The following is a 17,220-nucleotide window of genomic DNA, read 5'->3' on the forward strand; positions in this document are numbered from 1 at the left end:
AAAGACACCTTACTATAGTAAGGCGTCTTTTTTGTTTAAAAAAAAAACGACCATGTATACTAAGGCTTTTTTTTTTTTTTTTTTTTTAACGACCATGTATAGTAAGGCGTTTTTTTTTCCCGACAAAAAAACTACCATGTATAGTAAGGCTTTTTTTTCCGACGAAAAAACGACCATGTATAGTAAGGCTTTTTTTTCCGACAAAAAAACGACCATGTATAGTAAGGCTTTTTTTTTTCTGACAAAAAAACGACCATGTATACTAAGGCTTTTTTTTTCGACAAAAAAACGACCATGTATAGTAAGGCTTTTTATTTCGACAAAAAAACGACCATGTATAGTAAGGCGTGTTTTTTTTTGTTTTTTTTTTAAACGAAAAAAAAGATGCCTTACTATAGTAAGGCGTCTTTTTTGTTTAAAAAAAAAAACGACCATGTATACTAAGGCGTTTTTTTTTTTTTGTTTGTTTTTTTAAACGACCATGTATAGTAAGGCTTTTTTTTTAAAACGACCATGTATAGTAAGGCGTGTTTTTTTTATTTTTTATTTTTTAAACGACCATGTATAGTAAGGCATTTTTTTTTTAAACGACCATGTATAGTAAGGCGTGTTTTTTTTTGTTTTTTTTTTAAACGAAAAAAAAGATGCCTTACTATAGTAAGGCGTCTTTTTTGTTTAAAAAAAAAAACGACCATGTATACTAAGGCGTTTTTTTTTTTTTGTTTGTTTTTTTAAACGACCATGTATAGTAAGGCTTTTTTTTTAAAACGACCATGTATAGTAAGGCGTGTTTTTTTTATTTTTTATTTTTTAAACGACCATGTATAGTAAGGCATTTTTTTTTTTAAAAACCGACCATGTATACTAAGGCGTTTTTTTTTTTTTTTTTTTTTTAAACGACCATGTATAGTAAGGCGTTTTATTTATTTATTTATTTATTTAAACGACCATGTATAGTAAGGCGTGTTTTTTTTTTTTTGTTAAAAAAAAACGACCATGTATACTAAGGCGTTTTTTGGTTTTTTTTAAAACGACCATGTATAGTAAGGCATTTGTTTTAAAACGACCATGTATAGTAAGGCGTGTTTTTTTTTTTTTAAACGAAAAAAAAGACACCTTACTATAGTAAGGCGTCTTTTTTGTTTAAAAAAAAAACGACCATGTATACTAAGGCGTTTTTTTTTTTTTTTTTTTTTTAAACGACCATGTATAGTAAGGCGTTTTATTTATTTATTTATTTATTTAAACGACCATGTATAGTAAGGCGTGTTTTTTTTTTTTTGTTAAAAAAAAAACGACCATGTATACTAAGGCGTTTTTTTTTTTTTTTTTAAACGACCATGTATAGTAAGGCTTTTTTTTTTTAAACGACCATGTATAGTAAGGCATTTGTTTTAAAACGACCATGTATAGTAAGGCGTGTTTTTTTTTTTTAAACGAAAAAAAAGACACCTTACTATAGTAAGGCGTCTTTTTTGTTTAAAAAAAAAACGACCATGTATACTAAGGCTTTTTTTTTTGTTTTGTTTTTTTAAACGACCATGTATAGTAAGGCGTTTTATTTATTTATTTATTTATTTATTTAAACGACCATGTATAGTAAGGCGTGTTTTTTTTTTTTGTTGTTAAAAAAAAAACGACCATGTATACTAAGGCGTTTTTTTTTTTTTTTTTTAACGACCATGTATAGTAAGGCATTTTTTTTTTAAACGAGCATGTATAGTAAGGCATTTGTTTTAAAACGACCATGTATAGTAAGGCGTGTTTTTTTTTTTTTTTTTTTTTTTAAACGACCATGTATAGTAAGGCGTTTTATTTATTTATTTATTTTTTTAAACGACCATGTATAGTAAGGCGTGTTTTTTTTTATTTTTTATTTTTTAAACGACCATGTATAGTAAGGCATTTTTTTTTTTAAAAACGACCATTTATAGTAAGGCGTGTTTTTTTTTGTTTTTTTTTAAACGAAAAAAAAGTAAGGCGTGTTTTTTTTTTTTGTTAAAAAAAAAACGACCATGTATACTAAGGCGTTTTTTTTTTTTTTTTTTTTTTTTTTTTTTTTTAAACGACCATGTATAGTAAGGCATTTGTTTTAAAAAACAAACATGTATACTAAGGCGTTTTTTTTGTTGTTGTTGTTTTTTAAAAAACGACCATGTATAGTAAGGCTTTTTTTTTTTTAAACGACCATGTATAGTAAGGCGTGTTTTTTTTTTTTTGTTTTGTTTAAAAAAAAACGACCATGTATACTAAGGCGTTTTTTTTTTTTTTTTTTTTTTAAACGACCATGTATAGTAAGGCAGTTTTTTTTTTAAACGACCATGTATAGTAAGGCGTTTTATTCATTTATTTATTTTTTTAAACGACCATGTATAGTAAGGCGTGTTTTTTTTTTTTTTTGTTAAAAAAAAAACGACCATGTATACTAAGGCGTTTTTTTGTTTTTTTTTAAACGACCATGTATAGTAAGGCTTTTTTTTTTTAAACGACCATGTATAGTAAGGCATTTGTTTTAAAACGACCATGTATAGTAAGGCATTTGTTTTAAAAAACAAACATGTATACTAAGGCGTTTTTTTTGTTGTTGTTGTTTTTTAAAAAACGACCATGTATAGTAAGGCTTTTTTTTTTTTTTAACGACCATGTATAGTAAGGCATTTTTTTTAAAACGACCATGTATAGTGAGGCTTTTTTTTTTTAAACGACCATGTATAGTAAGGCGTGGTTTTTTTTGTTTTTTTTTTAAACGAAAAAAAAGATGCCTTACTATAGTAAGGCGTCTTTTTTGTTTAAAAAAAAAACCGACCATGTATACTAAGGCGTTTTTTTTTTTTTTTTTTTTAAACGACCATGTATAGTAAGTCGTTTTATTTATTTATTTATTTATTTAAACGACCATGTATAGTAAGGCGTGTTTTTTTTTTTTTTTGTTAAAAAAAAAACGACCATGTATACTAAGGCGTTTTTTGTTTTTTTTTAAAACGACCATGTATAGTAAGGCTTTTTTTTTTTAAACGACCATGTATAGTAAGGCATTTGTTTTAAAACGACCATGTATAGTAAGGCGTGTTTTTTTTTTTTTTAACGAAAAAAAAACGCCTTACTATAGTAAGGCGTCTTTTTTGTTAAAAAAAAAAAAAAAAAACGACCATGTATACTAAGGCTTTTTTTATTTTTTATTTTTTTTTAAACGACCATGTATAGTAAGGCATTTTTTTTTTAAACGACCATGTATAGTCAGGCGTGTTTTTTTTTTTGTTTTTTTTAAAACGACCATGTATAGTAAGGCGTGTTTTTTTTTTGTTTTTTTTTAAACGAAAAAAAAGACGCCTTACTATATATAGTAAGGCGTCTTTTTTGTTTAAAAAAAAAACGACCATGTATACTAAGGCGTGTTTTTTTTTTTGTTAAAAAAAAACGACCATGTATAGTAAGGCTTTTTTTTTTAAACGACCATGTATAGTAAGGCGTGGTTTTTTTTGTTTTGTTTTTTAAACGAAAAAAAAAGATGCCTTACTATAGTAAGGTGTCTTTTTTGTTTAAAAAAAAAAAACAACCATGTATACTAAGGCGTTTTTTTTTTTTTTTTTTTAAACGACCATGTATAGTAAGGCGTTTTATTTATTTATTTATTTATTTAAACGACCATGTATAGTAAGGCGTGTTTTTTTTTTTTGTTGTTAAAAAAAAAACGACCATGTATACTAAGGCGTTTTTTTTTGTTTTTTTTAAACGACCATGTATAGTAAGGCATTTTTTTTTTTAAACGACCATGTATAGTAAGGCGTTTTATTTATTTATTTATTTATTTATTTAAACGACCATGTATAGTAAGGCGTGTTTTTTTTTTTTTTTTGTTAAAAAAAAAACGACCATGTATACTAAGGCGTTTTTTGTTTTTTTTTTAAACGACCATGTATAGTAAGGCTTTTTTTTTTTAAACGACCATGTATAGTAAGGCATTTGTTTTAAAACGACCATGTATAGTAAGGCGTGTTTTTTTTTTTTAAACGAAAAAAAAGACACCTTACTATAGTAAGGCGTCTTTTTTGTTTAAAAAAAAACGACCATGTATACTAAGGCGTTTTTTTTTTTTTTTTTTTTTTTAAACGACCATGTATTGTAAGGCGTTTTATTCATTTATTTATTTTTTAAACGACCATGTATAGTAAGGCGTGTTTTTTTTTTTTTGTTAAAAAAAAAACGACCATGTATACTAAGGCGTTTTTTTTTTTTTTTTTTTTTTTTTTTTTAAACGACCATGTATAGTAAGGCATTTGTTTTAAAAAACAAACATGTATACTAAGGCGTTTTTTTTGTTGTTGTTGTTTTTTAAAAAACGACCATGTATAGTAAGGCATTTGTTTTAAAACGACCATGTATAGTAAGGCGTGTTTTTTTTTTTTAACGAAAAAAAAGACACCTTACTATAGTAAGGCGTCTTTTTTGTTTAAAAAAAAACGACCATGTATACTAAGGCGTTTTTTTTTTTTTTTTTTTTTAAACGACCATGTATAGTAAGGCAGTTTTTTTTTTAAACGACCATGTATAGTAAGGCGTTTTATTCATTTATTTATTTTTTTAAACGACCATGTATAGTAAGGCGTGTTTTTTTTTTTGTTAAAAAAAAAACGACCATGTATACTAAGGCGTTTTTTTATTTTTTTTATTTTATTTTTTTTAAACGACCATGTATAGTAAGGCATTTGTTTTAAAAAACAAACATGTATACTAAGGCGTTTTTTTTGTTGTTGTTGTTTTTTAAAAAACGACCATGTATAGTAAGGCATTTTTTTTAAAACGACCATGTATAGTAAGGCTTTTTTTTTTTAAACGACCATGTATAGTAAGGCGTTGTTTTTTTTGTTGTTTTTTTAAACGAAAAAAAAAGATGCCTTACTATAGTAAGGCGTCTTTTTTGTTTAAAAAAAAAACCGACCATGTATACTAAGGCGTTTTTTTTTTTTTTTTTCTTAAACGACCATGTATAGTAAGGCGTTTTATTTATTTATTTATTTATTTAAACGACCATGTATAGTAAGGCGTGTTTTTTTTTTTGTTAAAAAAAAAACGACCATGTATACTAAGGCGTTTTTTGTTTTTTTTTAAAACGACCATGTATAGTAAGGCTTTTTTTTTTATTTTTATTTTTATTTTTATTTTTTTTTTTTTTTTTTTAAGAGCTCAGAATTGTTCATTCGGTAGTCTTACCGATTCAACGTCTTGTCATCATTGCTCTTTTCTTTTTTTTTTTTTTTTTTTTTTTTTGTGTGTGTGTATGTGTGCGTGCGTTTGCGTGCGTGCGTTTGCGTGCGTGCGTGCGTTTGCGTGTGTGCGTTTGCGTGCGTTTGCGTGCGTGCGTGTGCGTGCGTGCAAATACTTATAAATTTATACTCATTCATTCACCTAAAACCTTATAAATATCCCATTACCCTTCGCCTTAACCAGGTACTTCAGAATCTTGCCAGAGTCGTGAGATTTAAATGGTCAGGAGACCAGAGAAAAGGTCAGAAAAAAAAAGAAATAAAGAGAAAAGAAAGGTAAATCAAAGTGACATCCAGCACCGACCAAACACTTCCTGCCTTCCCCATGATTACAAAATCAAAGTCTTACGCCAACCCCGGAAGCCTCTAAATTCCAGCAAATTTAGCGAGATCTCAAGAGCCCAGAGGAAAAACTAAAGAGAGGAAGGAGGGAAGGATCGATAAGGCAGAGTGAGATCAATAGAAGCCAGTACATCCAATCCATCAAAGTGAAGTCCAGCACCAACAAGACCCCTCCTGCGTGGTTACAAAACCGGAGTCTTATGCCAACCCCAGAAACCTCAAACTTCCAATAAATTGAGATCTCAAGTGACCAGAGGAAAAACTAAAGAGAGGAAGGAGGGAAGGATAGATAAAGCAAAGTGAGATCCACAGACACCAGCACCCACTGATTCAAGGGGCTGTGGGAGGGAGAGGCAACTTCTGTTTGAGTTTCAGTAGATGCTGGTGCGATGGATCTGGCATGCATAAGGACCACCACCAAAGAAAGAAGCCGTCAACCGCGGTCCAGCAAAGCGAGCACCCCCCCCCCCCCCCCCCCCCCCGGAATCCCCAGGCCGCGGCAGCACCAAGGCCACCCCCAAGCCACCCGAGCGGACACCGGTCGGCGAGCCGACCCAGACACCCGGAACACCCCCGCCCCAGCCCCGGCCCACACCCCCGAGCCCAAGGCCGCAGAACGAGGCCCAGCGGGCCCCCACAGCGCCCCACCGGTCCCCAGCCCCCATCCCCCCACGACCCCCCCGCACCCCACCCAAACCCGCCATCCACCACGACCCAGGCCCCACCACCCCCGACCCCCAAACCCCCGAACACACCCCGACCCCCAGCACCCAACCCCCCACCCACCCATACCTCCACCCCCCCCCCAAACAAGCCGCCCCCCCCCGACGGCCGCCACCCCCCCCCGCGAACCCGGCCCCCCGCGAGAACCCCCCACCCCCCCCGGAAACCGGCACCGGGCAGCAGCGCAGAGAGGGAAGATGTGCCCACCCCACCTCCAGCCGCGCGAGATTTGCACAGCGGCGGGAGGGGGGAAGCAGAGGAGGAAGCACCAGGGGAGAAGGCGGAACACCAGAACACCGAGCCCGGTGGGGAGAGGCCCCGGTCGTCACGCCAGAGTACAAGTGACACCTAACCCTGTTACTGAGTCCGCCAGCTCGCCGACTGGCGAGCTCTACCCTACACCGTGAATGTGGCCCCACCCAGTGTATATACAAGTGTGTGCGTGTGGTGCATTAAAATTGGGAGCAGGTGAGTCGGAGCAGAGGGAAAAATTTTCCCCTATTCCGACACACCCGTATCCCCCCCCAAAAAATGAATATGTATATGTGTGGTGCATTAAAAAAGGGAATGGAGGGACAAAGTGGTGGGGCAGGGACACAAATGGGGGGGACCACAGCGCTGCCAGGCACTGCAGTCCATCCCCTCTGATGGCTCCCCGCCCCAACTCACCCCTCCCCTTGGACGTGAGGTCGACCATGTATAGTCGACCATGTATAGTAAGGCATTTGTTTTAAAAAACAAACATGTATACTAAGGCGTTTTTTTTGTTGTTGTTGTTTTTTAAAAAACGACCATGTATAGTAAGGCATTTTTTTTAAAACGACCATGTATAGTAAGGCTTTTTTTTTTTAAACGACCATGTATAGTAAGGCGTTGTTTTTTTTGTTGTTTTTTTAAACGAAAAAAAAAGATGCCTTACTATAGTAAGGCGTCTTTTTTGTTTAAAAAAAAAACCGACCATGTATACTAAGGCGTTTTTTTTTTTTTTTTTCTTAAACGACCATGTATAGTAAGGCGTTTTATTTATTTATTTATTTATTTAAACGACCATGTATAGTAAGGCGTGTTTTTTTTTTTGTTAAAAAAAAAACGACCATGTATACTAAGGCGTTTTTTGTTTTTTTTTAAAACGACCATGTATAGTGAGGCTTTTTTTTTTTAAACGACCATGTATAGTAAGGCATTTGTTTTAAAACGACCATGTATAGTAAGGCGTGTTTTTTTTTTTTTTTTTGTTAAAAAAAAAACGACCATGTATACTAAGGCGTTTTTTGTTTTGTTTTGTTTTTTAAACGACTATGTATAGTAAGGCATTTCTTTTAAAACGACCATGTATAGTCAGGCGTGTTTTTTGTTTTTTTTTTTGTTAAAAAAAAAACGACCATGTATACTAAGGCGTTTTTTTTTTTTTGGGTTTTTTTAAACGAAAAAAAAACGCCTTACTATAGTAAGGCGTCTTTTTTTGTTAAAAAATAAAAAAAAAACGACCATGTATACTAAGGCTTTTTTTTTTTTTTTTTTTAAACGACCATGTATAGTAAGGCGTTTTTTTTTGTTTTTTTTTAAATGACCATATATAGTAAGGCATTTCCTTTAAAACGACCATGTATAGTCAGGCGTGTTTTTTTTTGTTTTGTTTTGTTTTTTAAACGACCATGTATAGTAAGGCATTTGTTTTAAAAAACGACAATGTATAGTAAGGCGTTTTTTTTGTTTGTTTTGTTTTTGTTTTTTTAAACGACCATGTATACTAAGGCGTTTTTTTGTTGTTGTTGTTTTGTTTTGTTTTAAAAACGACCATGTTTAGTAAGGCGTTTTTTTTTTTTTTTTGTTTTTTTTTAAAACCCGACCACATATAGTCAGGCTTTTTTTTGTTTTTTTGTTTCTTCAAGGACCTGCTCAGTGGTCTAGTGGTAGAATGTCCACCCTATGACTGGGAGGTCGTGAGTTCAATCCCATGACCGGGTCACACCAAAGACTATAGAAATTAGAAATAAACGACCATGTATACTAAGGCGTTGTTGTTGTTGTTGTTTTTTAAACGACCATGTATAGTAAGGCGTTTTATTCATTTATTTATTTTTTTAAACGACCATGTATAGTAAGGCGTGTTTTTTTTTTTTTTTAAAAACCCAACCACATATAGTAAGGCTTTTTTTTGTTTTTTTCTTTTTACAAGGACCTGCTCAGTGGTCTAGTGGTAGAATGTCCACCCTATGACTGGAAGGTCGTGGGTTCAATCCCCTGGCCGGGTCACACCAAAGACTATAGAAATGACCATGGAAATAGTAAAAAAGTAAGGCGTCTTTTTTGTTAAAAAAAAAACAAAAAACGACCATGTATACTAAGGCTATATATTTATTTTTTTTAAACGACCATGTATAGTAAGGCGTTTTATTTATTTATTTATTTTTTTAAACGACCAAGTATAGTAAGGCGTGTTTTTTTTTTTTTTTTTTTTAAACGACCATGTATAGTAAGGCATTTTTTTTTAAAAAAACGACCATGTTTTTTTTTTGTTTTTTTTTAAACGAAAAAAAAGACGCCTTACTATAGTAAGGCGTCTTTTTTGTTTAAAAAAAAAACGACTATGTATACTAAGGCGTTTTTTTGTTTTTTTGTTTTTTTTTAAACGACCATGTATAGTAAGGCGTTTTATTTATTTATTTATTTTTTTAAACGACCATGTATAGTAAGGCGTGTTTTTTTTTTTTTTGTTAAAAAAAAACGACCATGTATACTAAGGCGTTTTTTTGTTGTTGTTGTTTTTTTTTTTAAAACGACCATGTTTATTTATAGTAAGGCGTTTTTTTTTTTTTTTTTTTTTTTTTTTTTTTTAAAACCCGACCACATATAGTCAGGCTTTTTATTGTTTTTTTGTTTCTTCAAGGACCTGCTCAGTGGTCTAGTGGTAGAATGTCCACCCTATGACTGGGAGGTCGTTGGTTCAATCCCCTGGCCGGGTCACACCAAAGACTATAGAAATTAGAAATAAACGACCATGTATACTAAGGCGTTTTTTTTGTTGTTGTTGTTGTTGTTTTTTAAAAAACGACCATGTATAGTAAGGCGTGTTTTTTTTTTTTAAACGAAAAAAAAGACACCTTACTATATAGTAAGGCGTCTTTTTTGTTTAAAAAAAAACGACCATGTATACTAAGGCGTTTTTTTTTTGTTTTTGTTTTTAAACGACCATGTATAGTAAGGCGTTTTATTCATTTATTTATTTTTTTAAACGACCATGTATAGTAAGGCGTGTTTTTTTTTTTTGTTAAAAAAAAAACGACCATGTATACTAAGGCTTTTTTTTTTTTTTTAAACGACCATGTAAGGCATTTGTTTTAAAAAACAACCATGTATAGTAAGGCGTGTTTTTTTGTTTGTTTTTTTTTTAAACGAAAAAAAAACGCCTTACTATAGTAAGGCGTCTTTTTTGTTAAAAAAAAAAAAACGACCATGTATACTAAGGCTTTTTTTTTTTTTTTTTTTTAAACGACCATGTATAGTAAGGCATTTTTTTTAAAACGACCAAGTATAGTAAGGCGTGTTTTTTTTTTGTTTTTTTTTAAACGACCATGTATAGTAAGGCATTTTTTTTTAAAAAAACGACCATGTTTTTTTTTTGTTTTTTTTTAAACGAAAAAAAAACGCCTTACTATAGTAAGGCGTCTTTTTTGTTAAAAAAAAAAAAAAAACGACCATGTATACTAAGGCTTTTTTTATTTTTATTTTTTTTTTAAACGACCATGTATAGTAAGGCATTTTTTTTTTAAACGACCATGTATAGTCAGGCGTGTTTTTTTTTTTTTTTGTTTTTTTTAGAAAAAAAACGACAATGAATACTAAGGCGTTTTTTTTTTTTTTTTTTTTTTTAAACGAAAAAAAAACGCCTTACTATATATAGTAAGGCGTCTTTTTTGTTAAAAAAAAAAAAAAAAACGACCATGTATACTAAGGCTTTTTTTTTTTTTTTTTTAAACGACCATGTATAGTAAGGCATTTTTTTTAAAACGACCATGTATAGTAAGGCGTGTTTTTTTTTTTGTTTTTTTTTAAACGACCATGTATAGTAAGGCATTTTTTTTTAAAAAACGACCATGTATAGTAAGGCGTGTTTTTTTTTTGTTTTTTTTAAACGAAAAAAAAGACGCCTTACTATAGTAAGGCGTCTTTTTTGTTTAAAAAAAAAACGACCATGTATACTAAGGCGTTTTTTTTGTTTTTTTTTGTTTTTTTAAACGACCATGTATAGTAAGGCGTTTTATTTATTTATTAATTTTTTTAAACGACCATGTATAGTAAGGCGTGTTTTTTTTTTGTTAAAAAAAAACGACCATGTATACTAAGGCGTTTTTTTTTTTGTTTTTTTTTTAACGACCATGTATAGTAAGGCGTTTTTTTTATTTATTTATTTTTTTAAACGACCATGTATAGTAAGGCGTGTTTTTTTTTTTTTTTTTTAACGAAAAAAAAAGACGCCTTACTATAGTAAGGCGTCTTTTTTGTTTAAAAAAAAAAACGACCATGTATACTAAGGCGTTTTTTTTTTGTTTGTTTGTTTTTTTAAACGACCATGTATCGTAAGGCATTTTTTTTTTTAAAAACGACCATGTATAGTAAGGCGTGTTTTTTTTTGGTTTTTTTTAAACGAAAAAAAAGATGCCTTACTATAGTAAGGCGTCTTTTTTGTTTAAAAAAAAAAACGACCATGTATACTAAGGCGTTTTTTTTTTTTTTTTTTTTTAAACGACCATGTATAGTAAGGCGTTTTATTTATTTATTTATTTATTTAAACGACCATGTATAGTAAGGCGTGTTTTTTTTTTTTTTGTTAAAAAAAAACGACCATGTATACTAAGGCGTTTTTTGTTTTTTTTTAAAACGACCATGTATAGTAAGGCATTTGTTTTAAAACGACCATGTATAGTAAGGCGTGTTTTTTTTTTTTTTTTTTTAACGACCATGTATAGTAAGGCGTTTTTTTTATTTATTTATTTTTTTAAACGACCATGTATAGTAAGGCATTTTTTTTTTTAAAAACGACCATGTATAGTAAGGCGTGTTTTTTTTTGGTTTTTTTTAAACGAAAAAAAAGATGCCTTACTATAGTAAGGCGTCTTTTTTGTTTAAAAAAAAAAACGACCATGTATACTAAGGCGTTTTTTTTTTTTGTTTTTTTTTTAAACGACCATGTATAGTAAGGCGTGTTTTTTTTTTTTGTTGTTAAAAAAAAAACGACCATGTATACTATACATGGTCGTTTAAATAAATAAATAAATAAATAAAACGCCTTACTATACATGGTCGTTTAAAAAAAAAAAAAAAAACGCCTTAGTAAGGCGTGTTTTTTTGTTTTTTTGTTAAAAAAAAAACGACCATATATACTAAGGCGTTTTTTTGTTTTTTTTTAAACGACCATGTATAGTAAGGCGTTTTATTTATTTATTTATTTATTTAAACGACCATGTATAGTAAGGCGTGTTTTTTTTTTTTGTTGTTAAAAAAAACACGACCATGTATACTAAGGCGTTTTTTTTTGTTTTTTTTAAACGACCATGTATAGTAAGGCATTTTTTTTTAAACGACCATGTATAGTAAGGCGTTTTATTTATTTATTTATTTATTTAAACGACCATGTATAGTAAGGCATTTAAAAAAAAAAAAACGACCATGTATACAGGCGTATTTTTTTCGTTAAAAAAAAAACAAAAAAAACACGCCTTACTATAGTAAGGCGTCTTTTTTGTTTAAAAAAAAACGACCATGTATACTAAGGCGTTTTTTTTTGTTTTGTTTTTTTAAACGACCATGTATAGTAAGGCGTTTTATTTATTTATTTATTTTTTTAAACGACCATGTATAGTAAGGCATTTTTTTTTTAAAAAACGACCATGTATAGTAAGGCGTGTTTTTTTTTTCTTTTTTTTTAAACAAAAAAAAAGACGCCTTACTATAGTAAGGCGTCTTTTTTGTTTAAAAAAAAACGACCATGTATACTAAGGCGTTTTTTTGTTTTTTTGTTTTTTTTTAAACGACGATGTATAGTAAGGCGTTTTATTTATTTATTTATTTTTTTAAACGACCATGTATAGTAAGGCGTGTTTTTTTTTTTTGTTAAAAAAAAACGACCATGTATACTAAGGCGTTTTTTTGTTTTGTTTTTTTTTTGTTTTTTTAAACGACCATGTATACTAAGGCGTTTTTTTGTTGTTGTTGTTTTGTTTTGTTTTAAAAACGACCATGTTTAGTAAGGCGTTTTTTTTTTTTTTTTTTTTTTTTAAAACCCGACCACATATAGTCAGGCTTTTTTTTGTTTTTTTGTTTCTTCAAGGACCTGCTCAGTGGTCTAGTGGTAGAATGTCCACCCTATGACTGGGAGGTCGTGGGTTCAATCCTCTGGCCGGGTCACACCAAAGACTATAGAAATTAGAAATAAACGACCATGTATACTAAGGCGTTTTTGTTGTTGTTGTTGTTGTTGTTGTTTTTTAAAAAACGACCATGTATAGTAAGGCGTGTTTTTTTTTTTTAAACGAAAAAAAAGACACCTTACTATAGTAAGGCGTCTTTTTTGTTTAAAAAAAAACGACCATGTATACTAAGGCGTTTTTTTTTTGTTTTGTTTTTTTAAACGACCATGTATTGTAAGGCGTTTTATTCATTTATTTATTTTTTTAAACGACCATGTATAGTAAGGCGTGTTTTTTTTTTTTGTTAAAAAAAAAACGACCATGTATACTAAGGCGTTTTTTATTTTTTTTATTTTTATTTTTTTTAAACGACCATGTATAGTAAGGCATTTGTTTTAAAAAACAAACATGTATACTAAGGCGTTTTTTTTGTTGTTGTTGTTTTTTAAAAAACGACCATGTATAGTAAGGCATGTTTTTTTTTGTTTTTTTTAAACGACCATGTATAGTAAGGCATTTAAAAAAAAAAAAAACGACCATGTATACAGGCGTATTTTTTTCGCTTAAAAAAAAACAAAAAAAACACGCCTTACTTTAGTAAGGCGTCTTTTTTGTTTAAAAAAAAAACGACCATGTGTACTAAGGCGTTTTTTTTTGTTTTGTTTTTTTAAACGACCATGTATAGTAAGGCGTTTTATTTATTTATTTATTTTTTTAAACGACCATGTATAGTAAGGCGTGTTTTGTTTTTTTTTTTGTTTAAAAAAAAACGACCATGTATACTAAGGCGTTTTTTTTTTGTTTTTTTTTTAAACGACCATGTATAGTAAGGCAGGTTTTTTTTTAAACGACCATGTATAGTAAGGCGTTTTATTCATTTATTTATTTTTTTAAACAACCATGTATAGTCAGGCGTGTTTTTTTTTTTGTTAAAAAAAAAACGACCATGTATTCTAAGGCGTTTTTTTTTTTTTTTTTTTTTTTTTTTTTAAACGACCATGTATAGTAAGGCATTTGTTTTAAAAAACAAACATGTATACTAAGGCGTTTTTTTTGTTGTTGTTGTTTTTTAAAAAACGACCATGTATAGTAAGGCATTTTTTTTAAAACGACCATGTATAGTAAGGCATTTTTTTTTAAACGACCATGTATAGTAAGGCGTTGTTTTTTTTGGGTTTTTTTTAAACGAAAAAAAAAGATGCCTTACTAGCGTAAGGCATCTTTTTTTTTAAGGCGTCTTTTTTGTTTAAAAAAAAAACCGACCATGTATACTAAGGCGTTTTTTTTTTGTTTTTTTTTAAACGACCATGTATAGTAAGGCGTTTTATTTATTTATTTATTTATTTAAACGACCATGTATAGTAAGGCGTGTTTTTTTTTTTTTGTTAAAAAAAAAACGACCATGTATACTAAGGCGTTTTTTTTGTTTTTTTTAAACGACCATGTATAGTAAGGCTTTTTTTTTTTAAACGACCATGTATATAGTAAGGCGTGTTTTTTTTTTTTAAACGAAAAAAAAAGACGCCTTACTATAGTAAGGCGTCTTTTTTGTTTAAAAAAAAAAACGACCATGTATACTAAGGCTTTTTTTTTGTTTTTTGTTTTTTTAAACGACCATGTATAGTAAGGCGTTTTATTTATTTATTTATTTATTTAAACGACCATGTATAGTAAGGCGTGTTTTTTTTTTTTTTGTTAAAAAAAAAACGACCATGTATACTAAGGCGTTTTTTGTTTTTTTTTTAAACGACCATGTATAGTAAGGCTTTTTTTTTTTTAAACGACCATGTATAGTAAGGCATTTTATTTATTTATTTATTTATTTAAACGACCATGTATAGTAAGGCGTGTTTTTTTTTTTTTTGTTAAAAAAAAAACGACCATGTATACTAAGGCGTTTTTTTTTGTTTTTTTTAAACGACCATGTATAGTAAGGCGTTTTATTTTATTTTTTTTAAACGACCATGTATAGTAAGGCATTTGTTTTAAAACGACCATGTATAGTAAGGCGTGTTGTTTTTTTTTAAACGAAAAAAAAGACACCTTACTATAGTAAGGCGTCTTTTTTGTTAAAAAAAAAAACGACCATGTATACTAAGGCTTTTTTTTTTGTTTTGTTTTTTTAAACGACCATGTATAGTAAGGTGTTTTATTTATTTATTTATTTATTTAAACGACCATGTATACTAAGGCGTTTTTTTTTTTTTTTTTTAAACGACCATGTATAGTAAGGCATTTGTTTTAAAACGACCATGTATAGTAAGGCGTGTTTTTTTTTTTTTTTTTTTTTTTTTAAACGACCATGTATAGTAAGGCATTTAAAAAAAAAAAAAAACGACCATGTATACAGGCGTATTTTTTTCGTTTAAAAAAAAACAAAAAAAACACGCCTTACTATAGTAAGGCGTCTTTTTTGTTTAAAAAAAAAACGACCATGTATACTAAGGCGTTTTTTTTGTTTTGTTTTTTTAAACGACCATGTATAGTAAGGCGTGTTTTTTTTTTGTTTTGTTTAAAAAAAAACGACCATGTATACTAAGGCGTTTTTTTTTTTTTTTTTTTTTTAAACGACCATGTATATAGTAAGGCAGTTTTTTTTTTTAAACGACCATGTATAGTAAGGCGGTTTTTTTGTTTGTTTGTTTTTTAAACGACCATGTATAGTAAGGCGTTTTTTTTTTTTTTTTTTTTTAAACGACCATGTATAGTAAGGTATTTTAAAAAAGACGATCACGTATCGTAAAGCATTTTTTTTTTTTTTTAAACAACCGGGTATAGTAAGGCGTTTTTTTTTGGGTTTTTTGTTTTTTTTAAAGACCATGCGATTAGTAATTTTATTCTCCTGTTTTCTGACTCACTAAGAAGGATTTTTGCAAAGTTAAGCAAATTATAAAAAACAAAAAAAAAAACGTCACTTGAATGTAGCACAATGGTGATTGTTTATTAATAAAGATACAGATGTGCAATTTTAAAATGACGTACTATGTATTCTACAAAAGACCACTGGGGCACCCAATCCCTTCTTGCTTGGGCCCCTGGAGAATGTTGCTACGCCACTGGCAGTTGTAACCCTATTTCTGAGCAGCTCTGACTTTATTTTCATCACCTTTGGCTCACCCCTCCTTTTCATTTCTACTTTTTTACGAGAGGAACAGGAACAGTGCGGCAAAAGCTTGACGATGACATTTCTCGCTCTTGTCGTTAAAAGAAAAAAGAAAGGCGACTTTCATGGAAATGGCTCATCGGAGGCCACTGAAGGTTTACAGTGATTACATTCAGCCCCCATTTCACACGAGTGGGGAGAACAAAATGACACGTTCTAGTTGAGATCCTGCTTTGGGTAACATTGCCCCCTAGAGGCTGAAAGGCAGCAGTACAGGATTCCACTGATTGGGCTTTGTGTTGTGTCTTCACAGGCGCACTCGACGGCAGGACATCAGGAATGGAGATCCACTTTCTCAGTGCTCGGATCTTCAGCATCATGGTATGTGAGGAAAAACACACACGTTTGTAGTACTATCTTTGGGGGGCCATCCCAGTGACATAATGCATTTTCTAGCCCCTTACCCTAACCAACACCAGATGTGTACTTAGCCCATTTTTTTTTTTTTTTGCTTCACCCCCAAAGTGAACAATAGCACCCCCAAAATTTTAGTGTATATAGATATATTTTTACTGTGTTCTTTTAAACAAGCTACAAACATAGCTATAATATATATATATATATATATATATATATATATATATATATATATATATATATATATATATATATATATATATATATAACATAGTTTAAAAGTAATATAATAAACAACAAAAATACAGTATACCCCCCATTTGTTTGAAAATGGTTTGTTCCACCTTGACCCCTCCCACTTGTGCTTTTGCTTACAAGCGCAGATGAGCACATGTGGGTCCCCACAATGGTAGTTAAACTAGGAAAAACACATGTGCACACAATAAATTCTGTAGAGTCAATTTGACCAAATAGACTCAGTTTAACAGTAATATTTGCATTTGGAACAACATAAAATAAAGAATTGGAAAAAACAAAATTGCCTCAAGGTAGGAACGAACGCACAACCTTCAGCTTGGGAAACCGCCGATATACTCCCTGAGCCACGCGGCTTCTGCTTCCTGCTAGTATATCTCACGTCAGCTGGAGCTGATTCTGTGATTGCATGGAATCTTCCTAATTTCAAGACCAAAAATGATCTTTGGTCTCTTGGAGAAAAGCAAACAGTAGGAGGGGCATAGCTCAGGCGGTAGTGTGGCAGTATCCCAAGCTGAAGGTCATGAGTTCAAACCTTTAACCCTTGAGTGAGTTTTATTTTATTTATTTTTTTCAATATTTATATTTTACTCTCTTCCTAGTGTAAATCTTAGTTTACTCTAAAAGTGAGTCTATTTGGTCCCTATCTAAATAGTCAAATTTGACTCTAATAAAGTTCATTTTACACTACAAAATTTACTGTGTA

The 17,220-nt window shown here is 30.7% G+C and overlaps 2 protein-coding genes across 17 annotated transcripts in view; one reads left to right on the plus strand and one right to left on the minus strand.

The window, feature by feature from the left end:
• Positions 1–17,220, plus strand: part of sema3aa (sema domain, immunoglobulin domain (Ig), short basic domain, secreted, (semaphorin) 3Aa) — a 57,362-nt gene that overhangs the window by 37,977 nt on the left and 2,165 nt on the right. For both annotated transcript variants that reach the window (XM_077501400.1, XM_077501401.1), the window contains one exon: positions 16,156–16,223. In XM_077501400.1, coding sequence (XP_077357526.1) covers positions 16,156–16,223 — 68 coding nt within the window. The remainder of the gene's footprint in view (positions 1–16,155; positions 16,224–17,220) is intronic.
• Positions 15,660–17,220, minus strand: part of osgep (O-sialoglycoprotein endopeptidase) — a 103,792-nt gene continuing 102,231 nt past the window's right edge. For all 15 annotated transcript variants that reach the window (XM_077501392.1, XM_077501394.1, XM_077501393.1 and 12 more), the window contains one exon: positions 15,660–16,210. The gene's annotated coding sequence lies outside the window, so the exon portion shown is untranslated. The remainder of the gene's footprint in view (positions 16,211–17,220) is intronic.

The sequence above is a fragment of the Festucalex cinctus genome, chromosome 16 (genome assembly GCF_051991245.1).
Source record: "Festucalex cinctus isolate MCC-2025b chromosome 16, RoL_Fcin_1.0, whole genome shotgun sequence".
NCBI lineage: Eukaryota > Metazoa > Chordata > Actinopteri > Syngnathiformes > Syngnathidae > Festucalex > Festucalex cinctus.